This window comes from Pleurodeles waltl, chromosome 5 (assembly GCF_031143425.1).
Source record: "Pleurodeles waltl isolate 20211129_DDA chromosome 5, aPleWal1.hap1.20221129, whole genome shotgun sequence".
In the NCBI taxonomy this organism is placed as follows: Eukaryota; Metazoa; Chordata; class Amphibia; order Caudata; family Salamandridae; genus Pleurodeles; species Pleurodeles waltl.
The window spans coordinates 79,562,140-79,583,596 of record NC_090444.1 but is presented as its reverse complement, the minus strand read 5'-3'; the positions used below and the strand labels follow the sequence as shown (position 1 = coordinate 79,583,596).

Sequence of the window (21,457 nt, the reverse complement as noted above, 5' to 3'; positions counted from 1 at the left end):
CTGGCCCCAGGCTGTTATCTCCTACCTCCAGGCTAAGGCGGAGCTCCTGTATTCACTAGGGTTCGCTGTCAATGTGCCGAAGTCGCACCTCAATCCCTCTGACGCTCTCCTTCATTGGAGCTGTTCTGGACACACTGCAGTTTCAGGCTTATCCTCTCAAATGGCGAGTTCAGGATATTCAGGCTATGATATCAGTGTTTCGGCCTCTATCCTGGATTTGGGTGAGAAACAAGGTGAGGCAGCTAGGCCTCATGGCTCCTGCATCCTGCTGGTGCAACATGACAGATGGCATATGTGAGCTCTGCAGTCAGACCTAAAGTTCCAGTGGGTGCAGCATCAGAGGAATGTCTCCGACATGGTCCAGATCTCAGAGGACCCTGCGCAGTATCTGCAGTTATGGCTCACGAACTGCGATTGGGTCAGAGGCAGATCCCTCTCCCTTCTTCGACCAGATCTGACAGTAGTGACAGATAAGTCACTCCTGGGGTGGGGCAGCCACATGGAAGAGACAGATATCAGAGCCATCTGGTCCCTGGAAGAGTCCAGAGTCCACATCAACCTGTTGTAGCACCTGGCGATCCGACTGGCACTGAAAGCATTTCTTTCCTCTCTCAAAGGGAAAGCAATGCAGGTCCATCGACAACACCACTGTCACGTGGTACTGCAACAAGCAGGGAGCTGTGGGATCGTGGACCCTTTGTCGGGTAGCTCTGCACCTCTCGACATGGCTGGAAGGCCAGGGCATTTTCCTTTGTGGTTCAGCACCTGGCGGGCTCTCTGAATGCCAGGGTAGACAAACTCACCCAAAAGTGCCTGGTTGATCGTGAATGGAGTCTCCATCCAGAGGTGGCGCAAGGTCTCTTTTAGCAGTGGGGAAAGCCTTGGTTAGATCTCTTCTCCTCCACAGAGGACCCATAATGTGAGCAGTTTTGCACGTTGGAGTTTCCAAGACAGCACTCGCTTGGTGACGCTTTTCATCTCAAGTGGAGGTCAGACCTCCTGTATGCCTTTCCACACGTACCACTTCTGCTCAGAGTTCTCAAGAATATCAGAAACAACCGGGTTCAAGTGATCCTTGTAGCTCTGGACTGGGCATGAAGAGTCTGGTATTCTGACCTGTGGAGCATGGCCATCGATTCTCTGATCCTACTAGCCCTTCAGGGGATCTTCTTTTTACAGGAGTATGAGAAGGTCCGCCATCTGAGCCTGTCAAGTCTCCGCCGTCTTGCCTGGAGCTTGAGTGGTGGCAGAAGACCGCTTTTGACCTTCCACCCGAAGCTTGTAAGGTTATCTCAGCAGGCAGGTGACTCGCTGCAAAAACGGCATACGCCTGTCATTTGCATAAATTCGTGGCTTGCTGTACAGACAAATCTGTTGACTCCTCTCTGCCCCTCTGTCTGAGGTCCTTTTGTTTATCCTTTCTTTGGCCCAGCAGAGTTGTGTTTTGGGCACCCTCAAAGGTTTTCTCTCTGTCATATCTGTATGTTTTAGATTACCCGATCAACCCTCCTTGTTTAAGTCTTGTATTGTTAATCGGTTCCTTAAGGGCCTTACCAACATGTTTCCTCCCTCCCCATTTATCATGCACCAGTGGAATTTGAATTTGGTGCTGACTTTCCTCATGTGCACTCCATTGAGCCGAAACACAATTGTCCTCTCAGACTCCGGACCCTGAAAACAGCTTTTCTTGTGTCAGGGTGAGCTGCAGGCCTGATCATTTAAGGCTCCATACCTCACCATCTATCCTGGCACTAGGGCGTCATTCCTCCCTAAGGTGGTTAGTCCCTTTCATGTAAGTCAATTTATTACCTTGCATATATTTTACGCATCCCCTCACCCTTCTAAGGATGAGGAAAGACTCCACTGCCAGGACCCAAAAAGAGCATTGGTGTTCTACCTTGATCGAACCAAAGAGTTCCAGGTGGATCATCAACTCTTTATTGGTTTTGTGGATGTGAAGAAAGGCTGGGCAGTGCAGAAAAGGACCCTCTCCAAATGAGTTGTTCTCTGCATTAAAGTGTGCTACACATTGGCTAAAAACCGACCCCTGCAGGGTTTGCGTGCTCACACTACCAGAGCAACAGCTGCAACCACTGCATTAGATCGCAGAATTGCAGTCCTGGGCATATGTCAGGCAGCAATGTGGGCATCACTGCACACGTTTCCTATAGGAAAGTGCTCCTTTTGTCATGGTTACCACTCCTCAAGCCCCCCAACCCACCACACAAGTTTTGCATGATATTGATGCTAACTTGACAGTGTGTGTGCTGGGTTCCTGCTAACCAGGTCACAGCGCCAGTGTTCTTGCCCTAAACTGTAGCATGCTTTGTAACACCCTAAGGGACCCCTCACCAAACACATGCACACTGCCATTGCAGCTTGTGTGTGTTGGTGGAAAAAAAAAAGGGCAAAGTCGACATGGCATCCTTCTCAGGTTGCCATGCCCACAAACCACTGCCTGTGGCATAGGTAAGTGTAGGAAAGTACCATCTTGCCTGGCATGTTACCCCCATATTTCACTGTATATATGTTGGTTTAGTTGTATGTGTCACTGGGACCCTGCCAGCCAGGGCCCCAGTGCTCATAAGTGTGCCCTGTATGTGTTACCTGTGTTATGACTAACTGTCTCACTGAGGCTCTGCTATCCAGAACCTCAGTGGTTATGCTCTCTCATTTCTTTCCAAATTGTCACTAACAGGCTAGTGACCAATTTTACCAATTTACATTGGCATACTGGAACACCCTTATAATTCCCTAGTATATGGTACTGAGGTACCCAGTGTATTGGGGTTCCAGGAGATCCTTATGGGCTGCAGCATTTCTTGTGCCACCCATAGGGAGATCTGACAATTCTTACACAGGCCTGCCAGTGCAGCCTGAGTGAAATAACGTCCATGTTATTTCACAGCCATTTACCACTGCACTTAAGTAACTTATAAGTCACCTATATGTCTAACCTTTACCTGGTAAAGGTTGGGTGCAAAGTTACTTAGTGTGTGGGCACCCTGGCACTAGCCAAGGTGCTCCCACATTGTTCAGGGCAAATTCCCCGGACTTTGTGAGTGCGGGGACACCATTACACGCGTGCACTATACATATGTCACAATGGTAACTCCGAACATGGCCATGTAACATGTCTAAGATCATGGAATTGTCACCCCAATGCCATTCTGGCATTGGGGAGACAATTCCATGATCCCCCGAGTCTCTAGCTCAGACTCGGGTACTGCCAAACTACCTTTCCCGGGGTTTCACTGCAGCTGCTGCTGCTGCCAACCCCTCAGACAGGTTTCTGCCCTCCTGGGGTCCAGCCAGGCTTGGCCCAGGAAGGCAGAACAAAGGACTTCCTCAGAGAGAGGGTGTTACACCCTCTCCCTTTGGAAAAAGGTATCAGGGCTGGGGAGGAGTAGCCTCCCCCAGCCTCTGGAAATGCTTTGATGGGCACAGATGGTGCCCATCTCTGCATAAGCCAGTCTACACCGGTTCAGGGATCCCCCAGCCCTGCTCTGGCGCGAAACTGGACAAAGGAAAGGGGAGTGACCACTCCCCTGACCTGCACCTCCCCTGGGAGGTGCCCAGAGCTCCTCCAGTGTGCTCCAGACCTCTGCCATCTTGGAAACAGAGGTGCTGCTGGCACACTGGACTGCTCTGAGTGGCCAGTGCCAGCAGGTGACGTCAGAAACTCCTTCTGATAGGCTCCTTCAGGTGTTACTAGCCTATCCTCTCTCCTAAGTACCCAAACCTCCTTTTCTGGCTATTTAGGGTCTCTGCTTTGGGGAATTCTTTAGATAACGAATGCAAGAGCTCATCAGAGTTCCTCTGCATCTCTCTCTTCACCTTCTGCCAAGGAATAGACTGCTGACCGCGCTGGAAGCCTGCAAAACTGCAACAAAGTAGCAAAGATGACTACTGCGACCTTGTAACGCTGATCTTGCCGCCTTCTCAACTGTTTTCCTGGTGGGTGCATGCTGTGGGGGTAGTCTGCCTCCTCTCTGCACTAGAAGCTCCGAAGAAATCTCCCGTGGGTCGACGGAATCTTCCCCCTGCAACCACAGGCACCAAAGAACTGCATCACCGGTCCTCTGGGTCTCCTCTCAGCACGACGAGCGAGGTCCCTTGAACTCAGCAACTCTGTCCAAGTGACTCCCACAGTCCAGTGACTCTTCAGTCCAAGTTTGGAGGTAAGTCCTTGCCTCCCCACACTAGACTGCATTGCTGGGAACCGCGTGTTTTGCAGCTACCCCGGCTCCTGTGCACTCTTCCAGGATTTCCTTTGTGCACAGCCAAGCCTGGGTCCCCGGCACTCTAACCTGCAGTGCACGACCTCCTGAGTTGTCCTCCGGCGTCGTGGGACCCTCTTTTGTGACTTCGGGTGAGCTCAGGTTCACTCCACTTCGTAGTGCCTGTTCCGGCACTTCTGCGGGTGCTGCTTGCTTCTGAGAGGGCTCCCTGTCTTGCTGGGCGCCCCCTCTGTCCCCTCACGCAATTGGCGACATCCTGGTCCCTCCTGGGCCACAGCAGCATCCAAAAACCCTAACCGCGACCCTTGCAGCTAGCAAGGCTTGTTTGCGGTCTTTCTGCACGGAAACACCTCTGCACGACTCTTCACGACGTGGGACATCCATCCTCCAAAGGGGAAGTTTCTAGCCCTTGTCGTTCTTGCAGAATCCACAGCTTCTACCATCCGGTGGCAGCTTCTTTACACCCACAGCTGGCATTTCCTGGGCATCTGCCCACTCCCGACCTGATCGTGACTTTTGGACTTGGTCCCCTTGTTCCACAGGTACTCTCGTCAGGAAATCCATCGTTGTTGCATTGCTGGTGTTGGTCTTCCTTGCAGAATTCCCCTATCACGACTTCTGTGCTCTCTGGGGAACTTAGTTGCACTTTGCACCCACTTTTCAGGGTCTTGGGGTGGGCTATTTTTCTAACCCTCACTGTTTTCTTACAGTCCCAACGACCCTCTACAAGGTCATATAGGTTTGGGGTCAATTCGTGGTTCGCATTCCACTTCTAGAGTATATGGTTTGTGTTGCCCCTATCCCTATGTGCCCCCATTGCATTCTATTGTGACTATACATTGTTTGCACTGTTTTCTATTGCTATTACTGCATATTTTGGTATTGTGTACATATATCTTGTGTATATTTGCTATCCTCATACTGAGGGTACTCACTGACATACTTTTGGCATATTGTCATAAAAATAAAGTACCTTTATTTTTAGTATATCTGTGTATTGTGTTTTCTTAGGTTATTGTGCATATGACACCAGTGGTATAGTAGGAGCTTCACTCGTCTCCTAGTTCAGCCTAAGCTGCTCTGCTAAGCTACCCTTTCTATCAGCCTAAGCTGCTAGACACCCCTCTACACTAATAAAGGATACCTGGGCCTGGTGCAAGGTGTAAGTACCCCTTGGTACCCACTACAAGCCAGTCCAGCCTCCTACAGTAAGTCACCCCTCTAGCAGGCCTTACAGCCCTAAAGCAGGGTCCACTACACCATAGGTGAGGGCATAGCTGCATGAGCAATATGCCCCTACAGTGTCTGAGTCCATTCTTCTACATCGTAAGTGCAGTATAGTCCTGCTGAGTACATGGGCTGGGAGTTTGTCATTACGAACTCCACACCTCCATAATGGCTCCACTGAAAAGTTTGGTATCAAATGTCTCAGCACAATAAACCCACACTAATGCTAGTGTTGGATTTATTGTAAAAAGCGCACTGAGGGCATCTTAGAGATGCCCCCTTTACCCTAACCAACCATTTGGTGTCAGGCTGACGAGTCTGTGCCAGCCAGCCACTAGCAGATGAGTTTCTGATCCCATTGGGTGAGGGCCTTTGCGCTCTCTGGGGTCAGAAACTCAGCCTGCTCTGGGTGCAGGTGCTTCTCACCTCACCCCTGCAGAAACTAAAACACTTGGTGGTGAGCCTCAGAGGCTCAGGCCTCCTGTTTCAATGCCCCAGGGCACTCCAGCTAGTGGGGATTCATCCCCCCCCCCCCCCCCCCCCCCCCGGACAAAGCCCCACTTTTGGGTGTAGGTCCAGCAGGGAACATTATGAAAAACAAGTAGGAGTAAACTTCAGCTGGGACCACCGCTGAGCTGAGCTGAAGTATATCTATCTCTCTCTCTCTCTCTCTCTCTCTCTCTCTCTCTCTCTCTCTCTCTCTCTCTCTCTCTCTCTCTCTCTCTCTCTTCCCCCCCCCCCCCCCACACACACACACCCCAAGCCCCCCCCCCCACACACAAAATCCTCCGTCTTGTTTTGAAGGACAGGGACCAATAGGGTTAGGAATGTGCCCCGCTCCCCAAAGGGATTGGGCACAATGGGGGTGTAGCCACTCTCAGGGTCAGTGCCCACTGGCTACTGAGCTCTGTAACACCCCTAAATCTAGTATTTAGGGGCACCCTGAACCTTAATCACCAGATTCCTGGCGACCAAGAAGAAAGAAGGACTGCTAAGCCGACCCCAGCAGAGAAGACTCCAGACGACAACTGACTTTCCCCAGCCCTACCAGCCTGGCAGCAGCTTCAAAGACCCCTGCACCAAGAAGGTGACTCATCCTGCAGGACCTGCTACCTCTACAAACCCCCAGAGACTGCCTACTCAGCAGAGGACCAAGAACTCCTGACAGCAGCCCTGTCCACACTGCATGTGTTGGCCATGGCCTGAGTCCAGGTGGCCAACCAGTCTAAAGAAGGTCTCCAGACAATTCCGACCTCGAGTCCACCCTGGGTTGACCCCTCCCGGCCAACTCAACACCTGCAGCCTGAATCCAGAGGACCCTCCCTGAATGCGACTGTATCTGACAGAGATACCCGACGTCTAAGGAAACCCCTGTAACGGCAGCCCCCTCGTCTTAGGGAATCCAACCGACAGTCCAGCAAAATTCAACAGGCTGCCCTCCTTGTCCTTTTGATTTTCTGGAACCGACTCCCTGGGCCCAACCTGCTGCATCTTTGTGACCCCTGAGTACCTTCTATTGGCTCACCTAAACACCCCAGGACTGCCCTCTGAAGTCGCGGTTGCTTACCTGCAAACAGATCTGTTTCAGAGTACACCCAGTCTCCATAGGATCCCATTTTAAATCTGATACAAACTGTGACCTCTGCACCCCTCCGGCACAGTGCTGCTGGCTGTGTGTGTTTGGGGTCAAACTAAACTTTGACCTCTGGACAGCCTAACCCCCGGAGAATGGAAGTGTAGGTAGAATACTTGCCTCAAAACTTCTCTAACGTTTTTCCACCCCTAGGACTGTATTGGTTCCTATGAAGATTGCCCTTGCCAACTTTTAAAAGTGAAAAGTGTTACTTCCCTGTAAACTGTTGTATTTGCCAAATCTAAACAAAGTACATTTGATACATATGCTTGATACATACTTACAACTGTACTTACCTGCAACAAGAATCTTTTGGTTCTAGAAATAAAGTAACACATTTTATTTTTCCTATATAAATACTTTGGCCTGTAGTTATTCATTGAATGTGTGCCTCATTTCTTACTGTGTGTGTGTACAACAAATGCGTTGCACTACCCTCTGATAAGCATAACTGCTCAACCATACTACCACAAAAGAGAGCATTAGTATTATCTACTTTAGCCTCTGTTAAGCCTTTCTAGATTCACTGGACTCTGTGCACACTGTATCTCATTTTGATATAGTATATGCAGATCCAGCATCCTACATTTCCCAAACACTGCTGCCTGAGTAGTCCGATCCAAAGGGACAGGCACTTTGCCTGTTCGGTCCTGCAGGAATTCCTAGTATGATCTTGGTTTGCAGATCTACCTGTGGGGATGGTATTGCTTGGTTATCTATTCTAAGGTAAGGAACGTGCAACTAGAAGTCTCTATCAGATTATCAAGTTAGTTACCTTTGGTAACTCATTATCTGATAGAGACCTATTCTCGTTCCAGATTTCTTACCGACCCACCCATCCTTCCCACCCTACAAACTTATTTTTAGGGACAGGGACTTCCTTTTCAGGGCCCTAGTATTGTTGCACCAGTTCTTTGTGTTCTTCATGGCTCCCCACTTCTGGCATGGAAAGTCATGAAAAGAAACTGACGTCAGTGCGCCGGAGTGGCACCTATATAGGACCCACAATATAATTTTAGGCGCGCACTGTGCCAGTGACGACACGGAGCTGACCGACGCCACTTGACCCTGCTCGAAGGGTACTGCTCAAGAAAAATCTCTGGATCCAGTCTGACGCCTGTGGAAATTCTGAGGTAAGGAATCTGCAACTAGAGTACCTCTCTACCAGACAATGCGTTACTGAACGTAAGTAAATCGTTCCTTTTCCACTGTATGTAGTGATAAGCCTACTCTGAGGAGCACTGCCTGTCCTTCTAGAGTTCTTGATTAGCAGTGTCTCTATTTTCTTGGTTTCGTCTTTGCCTAGCGGCTTCTACTCTGTTTTGAATAGCTTTTCAATAAATCTTCTGGGCACTTCAGCTTGAAATTAAAACGTTGCCATTGTGTGTTTCTTGAAATAATTCCACTGGATTTAAGTAACTGATGGAGACTTCAAATAATGTTCTTTTTTCCACCCTTAATTAGTAGCTAGTACAAGAATCTTGATAGATTGATTCAGACGTTCTATTTCTGCCTCAGTATGAATTCTCATAAAATTTGATGTATTTCTCACCAAAGAATGAGGTGTTGAATAGAGCTCATGAAGGTGTTTTATCTCTCAAACCTCACCATAAACAATTTAGGTTCTGATATAGAGTTTGGCAGATGGGGTACTCTGTCACAAAGATGATGGTTGTCTTGTCTTGACTGCGTTATTATAAATGCATTATTTCCGATGACATGTAAAATGCTGGATGAGATGTCACATTGGGACGGAGTAAGTTGTCCACCAAACTCTAAATCAGGCTTTTGGTTCCTTACTGGGGTTAAAATATGTCAGATATACTTGAACATTTGGCATCTTATGAAATGTGTCTGTTGACAAGGCAGCTCTTGTTACTTGTTCATCTCTCAGGAGAAATGGCAAGCATCTGACTTCTGGACAGGAGAAGGAATAGGATTTCAAGTCTCCAGTAATCAGGAAATAATTGGGTCTGACATTAGCCAAGAATATGTATAATATACTTACATTTAGGTTATTTCAGCCACGTCTCTATGTATTGGTATGTAGTTGTGTGATTAACATTTTGCATCCACCCACTACAGCATATAGAATGAGGCAGCAGTGCAGCCTTCTATGGCCACTGGTTAACTTCACTTTGACTGAATGCATTTTGCTCTCACACTAGGAACACATCTGCACACAAGGTACTTTCCTTCAGTGCCAGTGTTTTTGTTTTTATTTTATAATTACTTTACTGTTGTGTCTGTGTTTAGGGCCTGTTAGGATAGCAGGACGCTTCTGATGCACGTTCCATCTTTATCACATCCCATCTCCTGCCAATGCTGTTGTAAATTCCTTTTGGGGTTCTTTGCTTTTCTGGCTGTGGCTATTTCACAGCATACCAGATGATATTGTGTGCATGTAAAACTGTTCTATATTGTTATCCTCTTCCTTCATTCTTTCCTTCCTTTTTCCCCTTCCTTCCTTCCTTCTGATGTTTTTAGTTATCTCCCCCCCTCCCCCCCCCTTTTAATTCAGTCTCAAAGGCAGGAGGCTTGCACCCAATGCCACACTGATTTGACTTTTTTAGGTCCATTAGCCAGAGTCTTTCAATTTTACAAAAATTATGTGTATAACCGTAATTTATACTGATTTCAGACACATCATCCAATAGTTTGTGGTTGATGTCATTCACAGTTTTCTTTCACCCACTCCAGTATGTATTAAGGATCAGTGTATTAGCCCACACTAGCCATTGGCCGACTTCACACACAAAGTAGTTCCCCATCAGTGCCAGGGCGTACTGTGGTAATGTGTGGTTTATTTGAGAACAAAAAAACTTTTTTGCCAGTAGCAATTTAATTATTTCTGAAGGCTCTGCAAATACTCAAACAATACATTTTGCCAAAACCACGACAAAACAAGAATTGCCACAAGACTGACAGTCAACGCCAGACCTATTGGCTTTGCCAATGTTTGTTCCTAATTTCTTCCAGCCTAGACCCCATGCTTCTCTGATTGACTGACTGTATTTAGCGTACTTTTAACATTTCTAACAATATATTTGTACATACACCAATCAAAGCCACTGTTGCCAGTTCATTAGACTCCTGTACCTCCATGTTATACCACACTGAGTGTGATCTCCCATTGAAGAGTATTCTCATTCTATTAGAGTAACATTGGTGTCTTTCAAAGATTTGTTCTGATTGCAGGCACTTATAAAACAGCAACCAAGAACACTCCAAATCCTTTTTTTAAGCATTATACCCTGGATGCATCTTCTCGAACGAATGCAGCTTTTTACCAATAACTATTGTGTATCTGATCTGCTTCCTATTCTGTCCCAGTCCATCATCTGCTGTCTCGCCCTTCCACAATTATTAGCAATCTGGGAATGACAGCTTTCCAGTTGGGAAGGAAGGGGAAAGCTAGATAATTGAGTAAGGGGTAGTTATTGCATGGACATTTAATGCTCTTAGTCTTTGCCATCTCTTCATAATACCTACCCATACTTCTATTTGGAGCATCTGCCTTGTCAGGCTCATGTACCTGGATGTATGCATGCTAATAAATGCTCAGACTGGGGCTTTATTGTACTTTTTAAAGATACTGATTTCTTGTTAGGGAATCTTTTTCTGATCATAGTTGTGGCTGGAAGCAGTCGCTTGTGAAGAACTGAAAGGAAGAATTAACTGTTTGAAGCAGGAATGTAATTTGTCCTCTTCTTTGCCTCATACCTTTAAGGCCTAGACAACTGTTCCGAGAGCTTGGTACTGCAAATTATCATGTTCTGTTGTACCACCCGAATATTCAGAATTAAACAAACAGGGTGTATCGTATTGAGTGGATGGAAGCAAGTAGGCATGCCAGATATCTTTTGACTTCCAAATTTTAAAACAATGTAACACTTTTTCCAGTCTTCCTCTAGCTGGCACACATCAGCGTAATGGTGGTGAAAAATGATGCTGGTGCTGTAACAAGTTGGTACTGCTTCCTCTTAACCGCAACTTCTTGTGTTTTCTTTTTCTAGTTTGCTGTTGAATCATCTTTCTGAAACGTGGAATGGAACTTCCAGAAAGGTAAAAGGGATATTATGCCATTTGTTTGGTTTTCAGTGTGCCAGATTTGATAGTGTTGAAGTCCAAACAAAAGGATAGCTTACTGTTTAACTTAATACTCTGGCCTGTTCTAATTGGGAATGCCTGCAGCCTTAGGCAAAGCCAGAATAAACATGCTGCACTTGAAATGTGAGCAAGCCAAGATCCTACCGGTGCAGGGAACAGCTTGTCAGCCGGTTCTTCCACTATTTAAGCAACTTTTGTTGCTATTCTGCTTTAATGAAATGGCCATTTTTTCTTCCTTTTTTTCCTTTCATTTCAGTGACTGTTTTACTTAGAGCATTGTTTTTTCTTTTTATTTTGAGGCGCTAGACATATTTTCATACATGTGAATCATTCCCAGGCGCCAGGCTCGGAATCCTTGATAATCTTAAACAGAAAGCAGTGTTAAGCACTTTGTTTAGTAGCACATCCACCTCATTTGCAGCTACCCAAACTTCAGGCAGTGAAGTGGAAGTGCTACTGCCCCTGGAGGTCACCATAGCTTATATATGTACTGCATGTTGTGTGATGAAGGAGCCATCAAGTAGAGCTCTGCTCAAAACTGTTACCTTATCTAGCTGCCATTCCTACCTTCAGATTTCAGAGGGCTCTAAGTAATGTTTTTTTAGAGTAAATCTTCTTGATAATTCCCATTTTCTGCTCCAGGGAGACCTCTCTTCTGTCACCAAATATCATCCTGGCTGACAGAGAAAATAAATCTCTCAACTCCTGCTCTACATGTAGACCTAAAAAGATATATACTGATGAGCCTCACGACCAGTCCAGTCATTGACTTTATCCATCACACAAGGCTTCATGCTGTGACATTTATAAGACTTTTCAATATGAGACCCTGAAGGACAGGGAGAAGAGGCTTGTACTGTATTTGTTGGAAAGGAAAATAAAATTACCCTCCTGCCAAGGGGTATGCCTCCTCCTTTAGGGATAATTCTGTAAAATGAGCTCCAAGAAGCAGTTCCACAAATACAGTGGAAAAAAGGAAACATGTAAAGTTTCCAGAGTTGGATTTACTATCTAAAAGCACCTGCAGCCACTTCCTGACAGGTAAACAGTGTTTCTTCTGTAAAAAAAAAAAAAAAAAATCCTGGAAGGATGAACTCCAAACTGCTGCAAACTCCGCTTGCTATGATGTTCTGTCTCAGCTGCTGTACTCAGGACTGAAAATAATACCATTGGCGAAGGTGTTCCCATTGACATCTATGGGACAAGCCTATCTGTGAATCATGAAAAGGTCATAGTCAACGACAGCATTACAGTCTGACAAAACCATTTTCAATGACGACACCGCTGACTACCTCTCTGATAACCCTCCTTTGCAGTTGAGCACGAAAGACAAATCCAGGAAAAGTGCCTACAACCCTGTCAACAATGGTTTTTCCTACACAAGCTACATTTTTATTCATAAAGATTGGAAACAAGCCTACCTACAGAGAGCCGGGACTCCTAATTAGAGGCAGTAGACTTGATACTTCCCCTGATATGGGGTTGATTTCTACCCCTTTGACCTTCAACAGAAGAGAATGCTTTCTTTGCTGTAGTAATTCGACCTACTGCTGAGGTTTTCCTACACCATCTGCCTTCCGTGGAGATTAAAATGAGTGTCCTTCCTGGAGTTCTGCAGCCTGGGCCTGCTTCTGCTGAGCCTTTACCACCAGTCAGTCAAGCCCTGACTGATACTCAGATGGGCATGTCATCTAAGCCTTGTTCTTCATTGAACAGGCAAGTGGCTGATGTCTCAGTCCGGCAAACCTGATTTTCTGAGTTCACATCCTAGTCCAGAGAGTTGGTGGTCCAGATTTCCACCAGCAAGGTAAACTCCCAATTCATTCCCTGTTCCCTTAATCCCACAGACAGGAGTCAGAGGATTGAGGCATTTGGGCAACAGATGTTCTCTTTGGATAGCCTAGCCCTGAGGTGACTCAATGTGGTTTGCCTGCTGGGCCAATATACGCCCTCCCTCTGGGTTAAGACCAGTAGGTTCTTGCTGCAGGTTTTGACATAATCTATGCCCTCTTTGGCCCAAACCATTTATGATGCAGCCAAATACATTATTAATGCTGGTCTGGATACTACTGATTGCTTGGGGTGAGCAGTCTGCACCAGCGTGGTGCTCCATCACTATGTGTGGATACGGTCCAGAGAGTTTTCCGGAGATGTGCAGGCATCCCTTATGGATTTGACTTTTGATTAATCCTGTCTGTTTGGTGAAGAATTCCAACTTAGAATGTTTGAAAGAGAGCCAGGGCATGACATGTTCTTTAGATCTCCTAACCTCTGCCAGACAGTTTTGGTCTTTCTGAGCCTATTCAAGAGGCTTGGCATACAGGTATTGCCAGGCCCATCTGCCCCCACAGCAGTCACTGCAGTCCTCCCATTTCCTAAGAAGGAGATCAGACAGACACCACACAGGCACCAATCCTCCCAGTCCCCCCTCTGCTGTGAATCAGCTACCAAGCCTCTTTAGTATTTGAAGACATTTCACTTTTAGGCAAACACCAACACGCTCGTGATGCAGATGTTTCCCCAACGGTCATTGCGTTAAAAAAAAAAAATACAGGGGGTGAACCACTTTCCTTCCCCAGTGCACCCTCTACCCTCCCCATATTGCCTGCTGGCATTTCGCAACCTCCAAATGCGGCACTAGTTCAATTAGGTGCTGCAGTGCATTTGGCAAAATGTTATTTGTTCAGAAAAGCAGCACAGAGTCTCCATACCCCTCTCTAGCGTGTCCTTAACTGTACATATCCATTCTGTCCCGTCGGAAGAAGGGTCCAACAATTTCCTCTAGGTTGGCAGTCCATTATATCCAACAGATGGGTCCTCCAGATCTTTCAGCAGAACTATGGCCTTCCATTCCAATTCAAACCACCGCAGCTTCCTCCCACATCAGAGCTGCTCTCAAAGTAGCACTGTCCCATCTTGCTGAAAGCTCTGCTTTCCAAAGGGCACATCGTGTGGTTTCTGAATTATGAGATACAGACAGGATGTTAGTCCCGTTAATTCCTCGTGCAGAAGGATGAAAGCTTTCATCCAATTTTAGATCTTCAACCTTTTGAATGTATTCCTGTGGAAGAACTGATTGAAAATGCTCATGTTGGCCTAGGCTCTATCAGTCCTACTTCTTGGCGACTAGATGGTAGCTTGGACCAGCAGGGAATGTATTTCCATACACCTGTCCTGCAGTCCTACATATATTACCTGCTGTTCAAAGTATTCCAGGAACATTTTCAGTTTGCCATGCTCCACTTGGGTTTCACCAGCGCCATTTGGGTTAAAAAAATAAAAAGTGATGCCAGTGGTTCTTGTCAGTCGTTGAAGGTTGAGGAGGTACCAGTTTTCCCCAGCCTTGCTGACTGGCTGATGGACTAGGATGCCACAGAAAGTCAGAGACCACCTCCAGAAAGCAAACCTCGTGACATCGTTGGGGTTCTCGATCAACATGCTAAAGTCTCACGAGTCTCCTTCGGAGTCTTGGACAAGGTGCAGTTCAAGACTTTCCCTCTGTTACGACGGGTCCAGGACATTCGACTGATTCAAATGTTTGAGGCTCAATCGTGGGTCTCTGGGTCTGAGAGCGGTTCTGAGGCTTCTTGGCCTCCTAGCTTCCTGGATCCTCCTTGTCAACTACACTAGGTGACATATGCAGGACCAGGAGCAAGATATTCTGTCTTATTTATTCAAGGTTTTGGAGGAGACTGCAAGATATCTGCAGTGGAGACTATTCAACCTCAATTGGCAGGCCCCTCTCCCTGGCCAGAGCTGATAGCGGCGAAGGATGCATAACTGCTAGGTTGGGAAAGTCATCTGAAAAGATTAGAGGATTCTGGTCTCGGGTAGAAACCAAATTCCATGTTAATCTGTTGGAGTTGCAGGTCATCCATACATAGTGTTTAAGGCCTTCCTACCATCCATCAAGGGACGTGGTGCAGGTTCTCATGGACAACACCACTATAAAGTGGCAGTGCAAGAGGTAGGGCAGAGAGGGTTCCTGTGCTAAGAGATTTTTCACCTCTGGAGTTAGCTGGCATGTCGGGCATCTCCCTGATTGTGAATGACCTGATCGGGATATTTAAACACCACAGTGACTCCTGGCGGATAACATTTGAAGGTTTCTTGCAGAGGCTGTAGTCCTCTTCTGTGAGCAGGGAGAACCGTGAGGGTTTTTTTTTTCACCACTGTTTAACCATGTCAAAACTTCTGCATGTTGTAGTTCCCAAGAAGGCTCTCTTGGAGACTTATTCTGGGTAGAGTGGAGTACGGGTCTCCTGTACGGGTTTCAGCCTCTCCTGCCTTGAGTTCAGAAGATAAGGCACAACCGGGCCAAAGTCATCATAGTACTCCACATTGGGCCAGAAGAGTGTTGTACCCAGAACTCCACGGCATGAGCATCTGGCTTCTGATCAGGCCACTGCTTTGGGAAGATACTCTGTTGCAGCAGCAGAACACAGCACCCGTACCTGCGCAGTCTACATTTCCGTGCATGGCGATTGAGAAGCGGTAGTTGACTGCGTTCAATTAACCTCCTGAGATCATGGATGTCATCCTTGCTGCTAGGGGTCTCTCTGGGAAGCCCATTTACACCGGGCGCTGGGGCAAATTTGTGAACTGATGTGGAGCCCTCAACACAGAGCCCTTGAAGCAAAACTGTTGAATGTTTTATTGTTTGTTTTGTCTTTGGCCCAGCATGGTCTTGCTTTAAGCACTATTAAAGGTTACTTGTCTGCCCTTCTGACTTATTTGTGTTTGCTAGATCAACACCCTTGTGTAGATCCCCTTTTGTAATGCTTTTTCTTAAAGGTTTAGCACACACGTTCCCTTCCAAACAGTTTGCGATTCGAAGGTTGGACCTTAATTTAGTCCTGTCCCCTTCCTTCAAGCTGATGCCCAGCTACATCTTTTGACACTGAAAAGTATCTTCCTCGTCACATTACTTACGCTCATTGCATGAGTGAGCTCCAGGTTTTCTTGGTGCAGCCGTCCTGCACCACCTTTTTTCTGGACAAACCTTTGCCGAAGATCACAGCTGCCTTTTTACAGAATGTTGTGATTCCTTTAAGGCGTTAGAAAATCCATTCTCCTCCCAACATTCTTTGCTCCACCTCAGCCCTCGAAGAGGAGGAGATGCTGCTTTGGTTGCACCTCAAAAGGGCTTAAGCGTTTATATTGCTCAGACCAAAGCGTGGGCGATCAGCTTTTAGTGGGGTTTTGTGGGGTCAAGGGAAGGCTGCTTGGAAAAGGACTCTGAAGTAGGTAATCCACTTCATTAAGATCTGCAATGCAGTGGCCAAAAACTAGCTGCCAGAATAAGCCAGTTCCACCAGAGTTAATGCTGTCACCACTGCTTTGGCATGTGGGGTGTCTGTCCTTTACATCTGCCAGGCTGTGATGTAGCATTATTGCACAATTTCACAAATCGAAACACTACTGCCTTGACAACCAGGTACGATGCAAATGACCTTTTGCCTGTTCAGTCCTGCTAGAGTTTTTGGTCTGACTCTACGCCACAAAACCTCCACGGGTTGGGGGAGAGATACTGCTTTTGCGTCTGTTTTACAGGTGAGGAATCAGCACTTAGAAGTATCCATCAGAAGTAAAAAATACTTACCTACTGTAAGGCGCTATCTGTTGAATGCTCTGTCTTCCTGCATATTCCTCATTGCCCTCCCACCTCCCTGTTCTGTGGCCTCCTGTGTTCCATGTATGAGGGCACAGAAAGAGTTGTGAAAGAAATGTTCATTATCATGCTGGGAGGGAGGTGGTTGGCGCCTATTTATGCAACTCTGCTTCGTCACTTGTAGGGCAGAACAAAGCCAATGCAGAACCATGTGGCCTGCAGAAGCCGATCAGGGTACATTTCCAGATATAGTCTGTCGCCTCAAGAATATTCTAGAGGTGAGGCAACTGTGGTTAAACATAGGTTATTCTGATAAGTGTTACCAAGTGTGTAACTTGTTCATTTTCATGGTAAAAACTAACTGGCTCAGAGAGGCAACTGCCAGCACAGTACATCATGGGTAGGGTAAACAACTGGAACTTTAAACAGACAAGACACTGTTTCAAAGCTTTCATTGTAATCCTGTCAGGCTGAACTTTTTTCCTGCATCTTAGACAGGTTTTAGACTTTTTTGCACCTCAAATATTGTAATAAAGGCATGAAATGGGTTCTTTGGATTCTGTCAGGCTATATGATGGAACATTACATTCTTAAAAAGCCTTACAAAGGTTGCTGTTTAATATATGTAGATAGGGACTATTGCATCTTGAGTTTATAATTCTGTGGACAGGTGCCTCAAAATGAACTGTTCCAGGGTCCACGAATGCAACAGGGAATTATTATTGCTTTGACTTAAATGACCAGTTGTACAGTGCAGATGCAGGGCTGGAAATGAGTAACATTTTCTTCTGATGGATAATTCTTTCTGCAGACTCCTTATGTTTTTTATTTTTTATTTTAAATATTTCCCTACAACAGACTGGATCTGAAAAGTGTTAAACTGTTCCATATCCTACTTAGATAATGTGTGGCTCCAGAAACAAATTTGCTTGGCTCCATCAGAAAACATATAGCAAAGGCATCAAAGCACCACTCTTGTTTGTGGCGTCATTTTGCCTTTTTTGCTTGTTATGGACCCAAGGATCGGAATCTCCTGTTATTTTAATCTTTTTGACATATTTCTTGGGATTTTCCTCATGGAAGTGAGCTTCATTAATTGGGCTCATGTCTTCACCCAAATCACTGTGTTTTATACCTGGTCCTGAGTGCAAGAGACAGAGCTTGGTGTTTAACTGTCCGTCAATCAGTCAATATTTGTAAAGCGTGGCTGCTCAACCGTGTGGGTCCCAAGGTGCTGGGGGGGAAGGGAGGTGCCTCGTCCGAAGAGCCACGTCTTGATGTTCTTCCTAGTCAATCTCCTGCATATGGTATTTTGAAGTGGGGCACCACTTCCTCCTGCAACAAGCAAGCTTTAATAAAGACCAAGTTCATTCAGGAGATTGTAGCAATTTTTGTAAAAAATAAATTGTTTGCGCAAGCACATCAGTGGGATGAAATCACAGTCTTTGGTTGCTATAAAGCGTAAGTTAATGACCTCAAAAGAGAGGCTGTTCCAGGAAAGATCCTTACATTGCAAGAAACAGCCGAGAAATCGCATAAAAGGCTGCCTTCTATGAGCTGCTCATAATTTGAGGATGCAGAATGCACCACTCCCAGACCCCAGGACCTCTGGCTCTTGTTAAGAGCATGTACCACTTCAGCCGAAGTTGCATCCTTCCATGATTTTCTCCTTATCCTCACCTAATCGTCCTCCAATTGAGGCTCTTCATAAGGTTATTCTGGAAATGTTCAGTGTCACCTGCCCAAGTGGTACATTTATAGGTTTTGATGGCACCTAAAGCTACACTGATGTTACTGCATGACGACTGCAGCAGCAGTGGTGACGCCAGTAAGGCTCAGTGGGTGTGTTAGAAAAGAGAGCTATAAGGGATATTTTAAACAGACAAACGAAAGCTGATTGCCATAGCAATGTCCATCGTCAGGAGGCAATCATTTAAAGTCAAGGGCATTGTAGAAAAAAAGAAGTATAAATGCGAAGAACACATTACCCACTTTTGGCATTACCAGGATCTACGTGGATGGTTATGAACAGTAGAATAATTCCCTGCTGGGACAGGGAACCCACTCAAAATGGGGAATTATTATAACTTTTTTATAACTTTAATGAAGATCACTACAATTCAGAACAAGGCACACAAGTAACTATTTCCTTTGTATCATAATATCATTTATGGTCATAGACGTTAGAATATGTTCAATGCCACGTGTGGCTGTTGATACACATGCTATGCTTTAGCTCGCCATCTAGTGTTGGTATCAGAGCGGTACAACTTGTTTATCTTCGAAGAAGCTCTTGGAGTCACAGGATCGAGTGACTCCTCTCAGTAATACTGCGCATGGGCATAGAGTCCTTTGTTAGATTGTTTCTCTCCACTGTCTTTTTCGAGCGTGTGTTTCTCTCGCTCTGGGGTCTCGGCTCAATACAATCCAAAACAGTTCTCTCACTGTTTTTCTATCACCGTTGGTATTGCTCAATTGCATTTTCTTACCTCACTCTGCCTTCAGTTCCAACTTGTGGCCGGAATAGACTCTCTGCCCTTCGAGGCATATGCGGCCTGCTCGAGCCCTTTTCGGGCCTGTCTCCTCCGTGTGGCATCCGGCTATGCAGACCTGATGCCACTCCAAATTTCCACATACCAACCACACCAGGTTTGTAATTTGTGTCTCTCCCCCAACCACAATGACCAGACCTGCAACGAATGTCTGTCCTCTTGGTCGAAGAAAACACACAGACCAAAGATGTTGTCTGATGGAAATGGTGTCTTAGACTGCAGGCGACACACCTCACATCTTTAGTGACGAGCATGCACAGGAAGAGCCAGAACAAGAACAGGCCTTCTCCGTCAAAAACCTTGTTTGTATGTTCAGTCCGACATCAAAAGCCACGTTGGAGTTGGTTCAGACTATATGTAAAAAGGCCCCTTCCAGCCCGGTTAAGACTACATCTAAAGAGGTCACTGGTCTGCCACTGCCTTCTAGCCATGGTCGGAGCTGGGGAAACTGCTTCGGATGCCCCGTCCTTTATCTCCGCACCAAAAAAAATAATAATAATCCCAAAGACACATCTTCGGCATTGACCTCAGGTTCCGGTACAACCTTCTTGGTAGTGGCGAAAAACCTGCTGTCCTCTGTTTTGGTACCAACATTATCCCACAAACTAAAAACTTCGGAAATGAACATTTAAAAAAAAGACTTCATTTGATTCTGGACAGTCTTCGACCACCCCTTCAGCAGTGGAACCAATTTTGGAAGTTATGGACACTCAACCGCACCAACTTCAAATTTAAGAGGGAATAGGACGTATTCTAACATCACCCCCTGTTCCTTTAAAGAGGAAATTGACTTTTCAAAAGGCTTTGACTCCTCTCTGCCTCCAAAAAAGCCTACCAAGGGCAAGGCTCCATCTCTCCCACAGCAGTTCCCTCACTTCCACCTGCTTCTCCAGATTCTTCACCACCACAAACATCTCTCCCTCCTTTGGGGTTTACGACCCCCTAATTCACCCTCGGTGGGGCTTATGACTCAGGAAACACGTTAGATGACCCAGACCCATGGAATACATATGATCAGGATCCCATTGCACCTTATGATCCGGATCTCTACCCAGCTAGACTCTCACCACCTGAGGGTTCCACGTCCTATCAGCATTTCAGAACATGCACATGTATACTGGTCCTACAGAAAAAGACTATTTATTTGATACCCTTGGTACAGTACTGCAAGGAAAGCTAGTTTCTTCCCGTGCTTCCAGGAATGCTCAGGCACGCAGATGAAATCTTTAAAGAATCAGTGAGAGCACCTGTTATCACTCTGTTGACAAAAAATATAAAGCTGCACCCACTGATCCTTCCTTTTTCAAGGCTCAGATTCCTCCTGACTCCATTGTTGCCTCAACTGCTCGCAAAAGGGCTAACAGCCAATCAACAGGAGACACCTCCCCCGAGAAGGAAAGTAAAAAGCTATATGCAGCAGGTAAAAGGGTAGCAGTTCAAGCAGCCAGTCACTGGCGTATTGCTAAAGCACAGGTGTTGGTATCCTTCTATGACAGGGCACACTGGGATGCCATGGAAGAGCTTCTACAATATCTCCCCAAGGAGCATCATAAGAGGGATGCAGAAATTGTAACTTAAGAGCAAACTATTGCCAATAATTCTATGTTCGATGGCATCTGTCGCTGTAGATACGCATGTTCTGCAATAGCTCGCCATCTGGTGTTGGGCCGGAGTGTTACAAGTTGTTTTTCTTCGAAGAAGTCTTTCGAGTCACGGGACCGAGTGACTCCTCCTTTTGTCTCCATTGCGCATGGGCGTCGACTCCACCTTCGATTGTTTTTTTTCCGCCATCGGGTTCGGACGTGTTCCTGTCGCTCCGAGTTTCGGAACGGAAAATGAGCTAATTTCGGAAGATTTTCGTCGGTATTGTTGCGTTCGGGATCGGCGTACTTAGATTCCACACCGCATCGAAGATCGAAGAGCTCCGGTGCCCTTCGGGGTAGTTTTTCGATCCTCCGTCGGGGCCTGGTCGGCCCGACCGCGTGCTGAAGAACGCCGATGGAACGGACCCCGTTCCGCTTCTGCCCCAAATGCCACAATAAATACCCCTACACAGACCAACATTTGGTCTGCAACCTGTGCC

General features: G+C 46.3%; 1 protein-coding gene across 1 annotated transcript in view; it reads left to right on the top strand.

Moving 5' to 3' along the window:
- Nucleotides 1-21,457, top strand: part of TMEM214 (transmembrane protein 214) — a 279,147-nt gene that overhangs the window by 113,342 nt on the left and 144,348 nt on the right. The window contains exon 11 of the mRNA XM_069233624.1: nucleotides 11,118-11,166. Coding sequence (XP_069089725.1) covers nucleotides 11,118-11,166 — 49 coding nt within the window. The remainder of the gene's footprint in view (nucleotides 1-11,117; nucleotides 11,167-21,457) is intronic.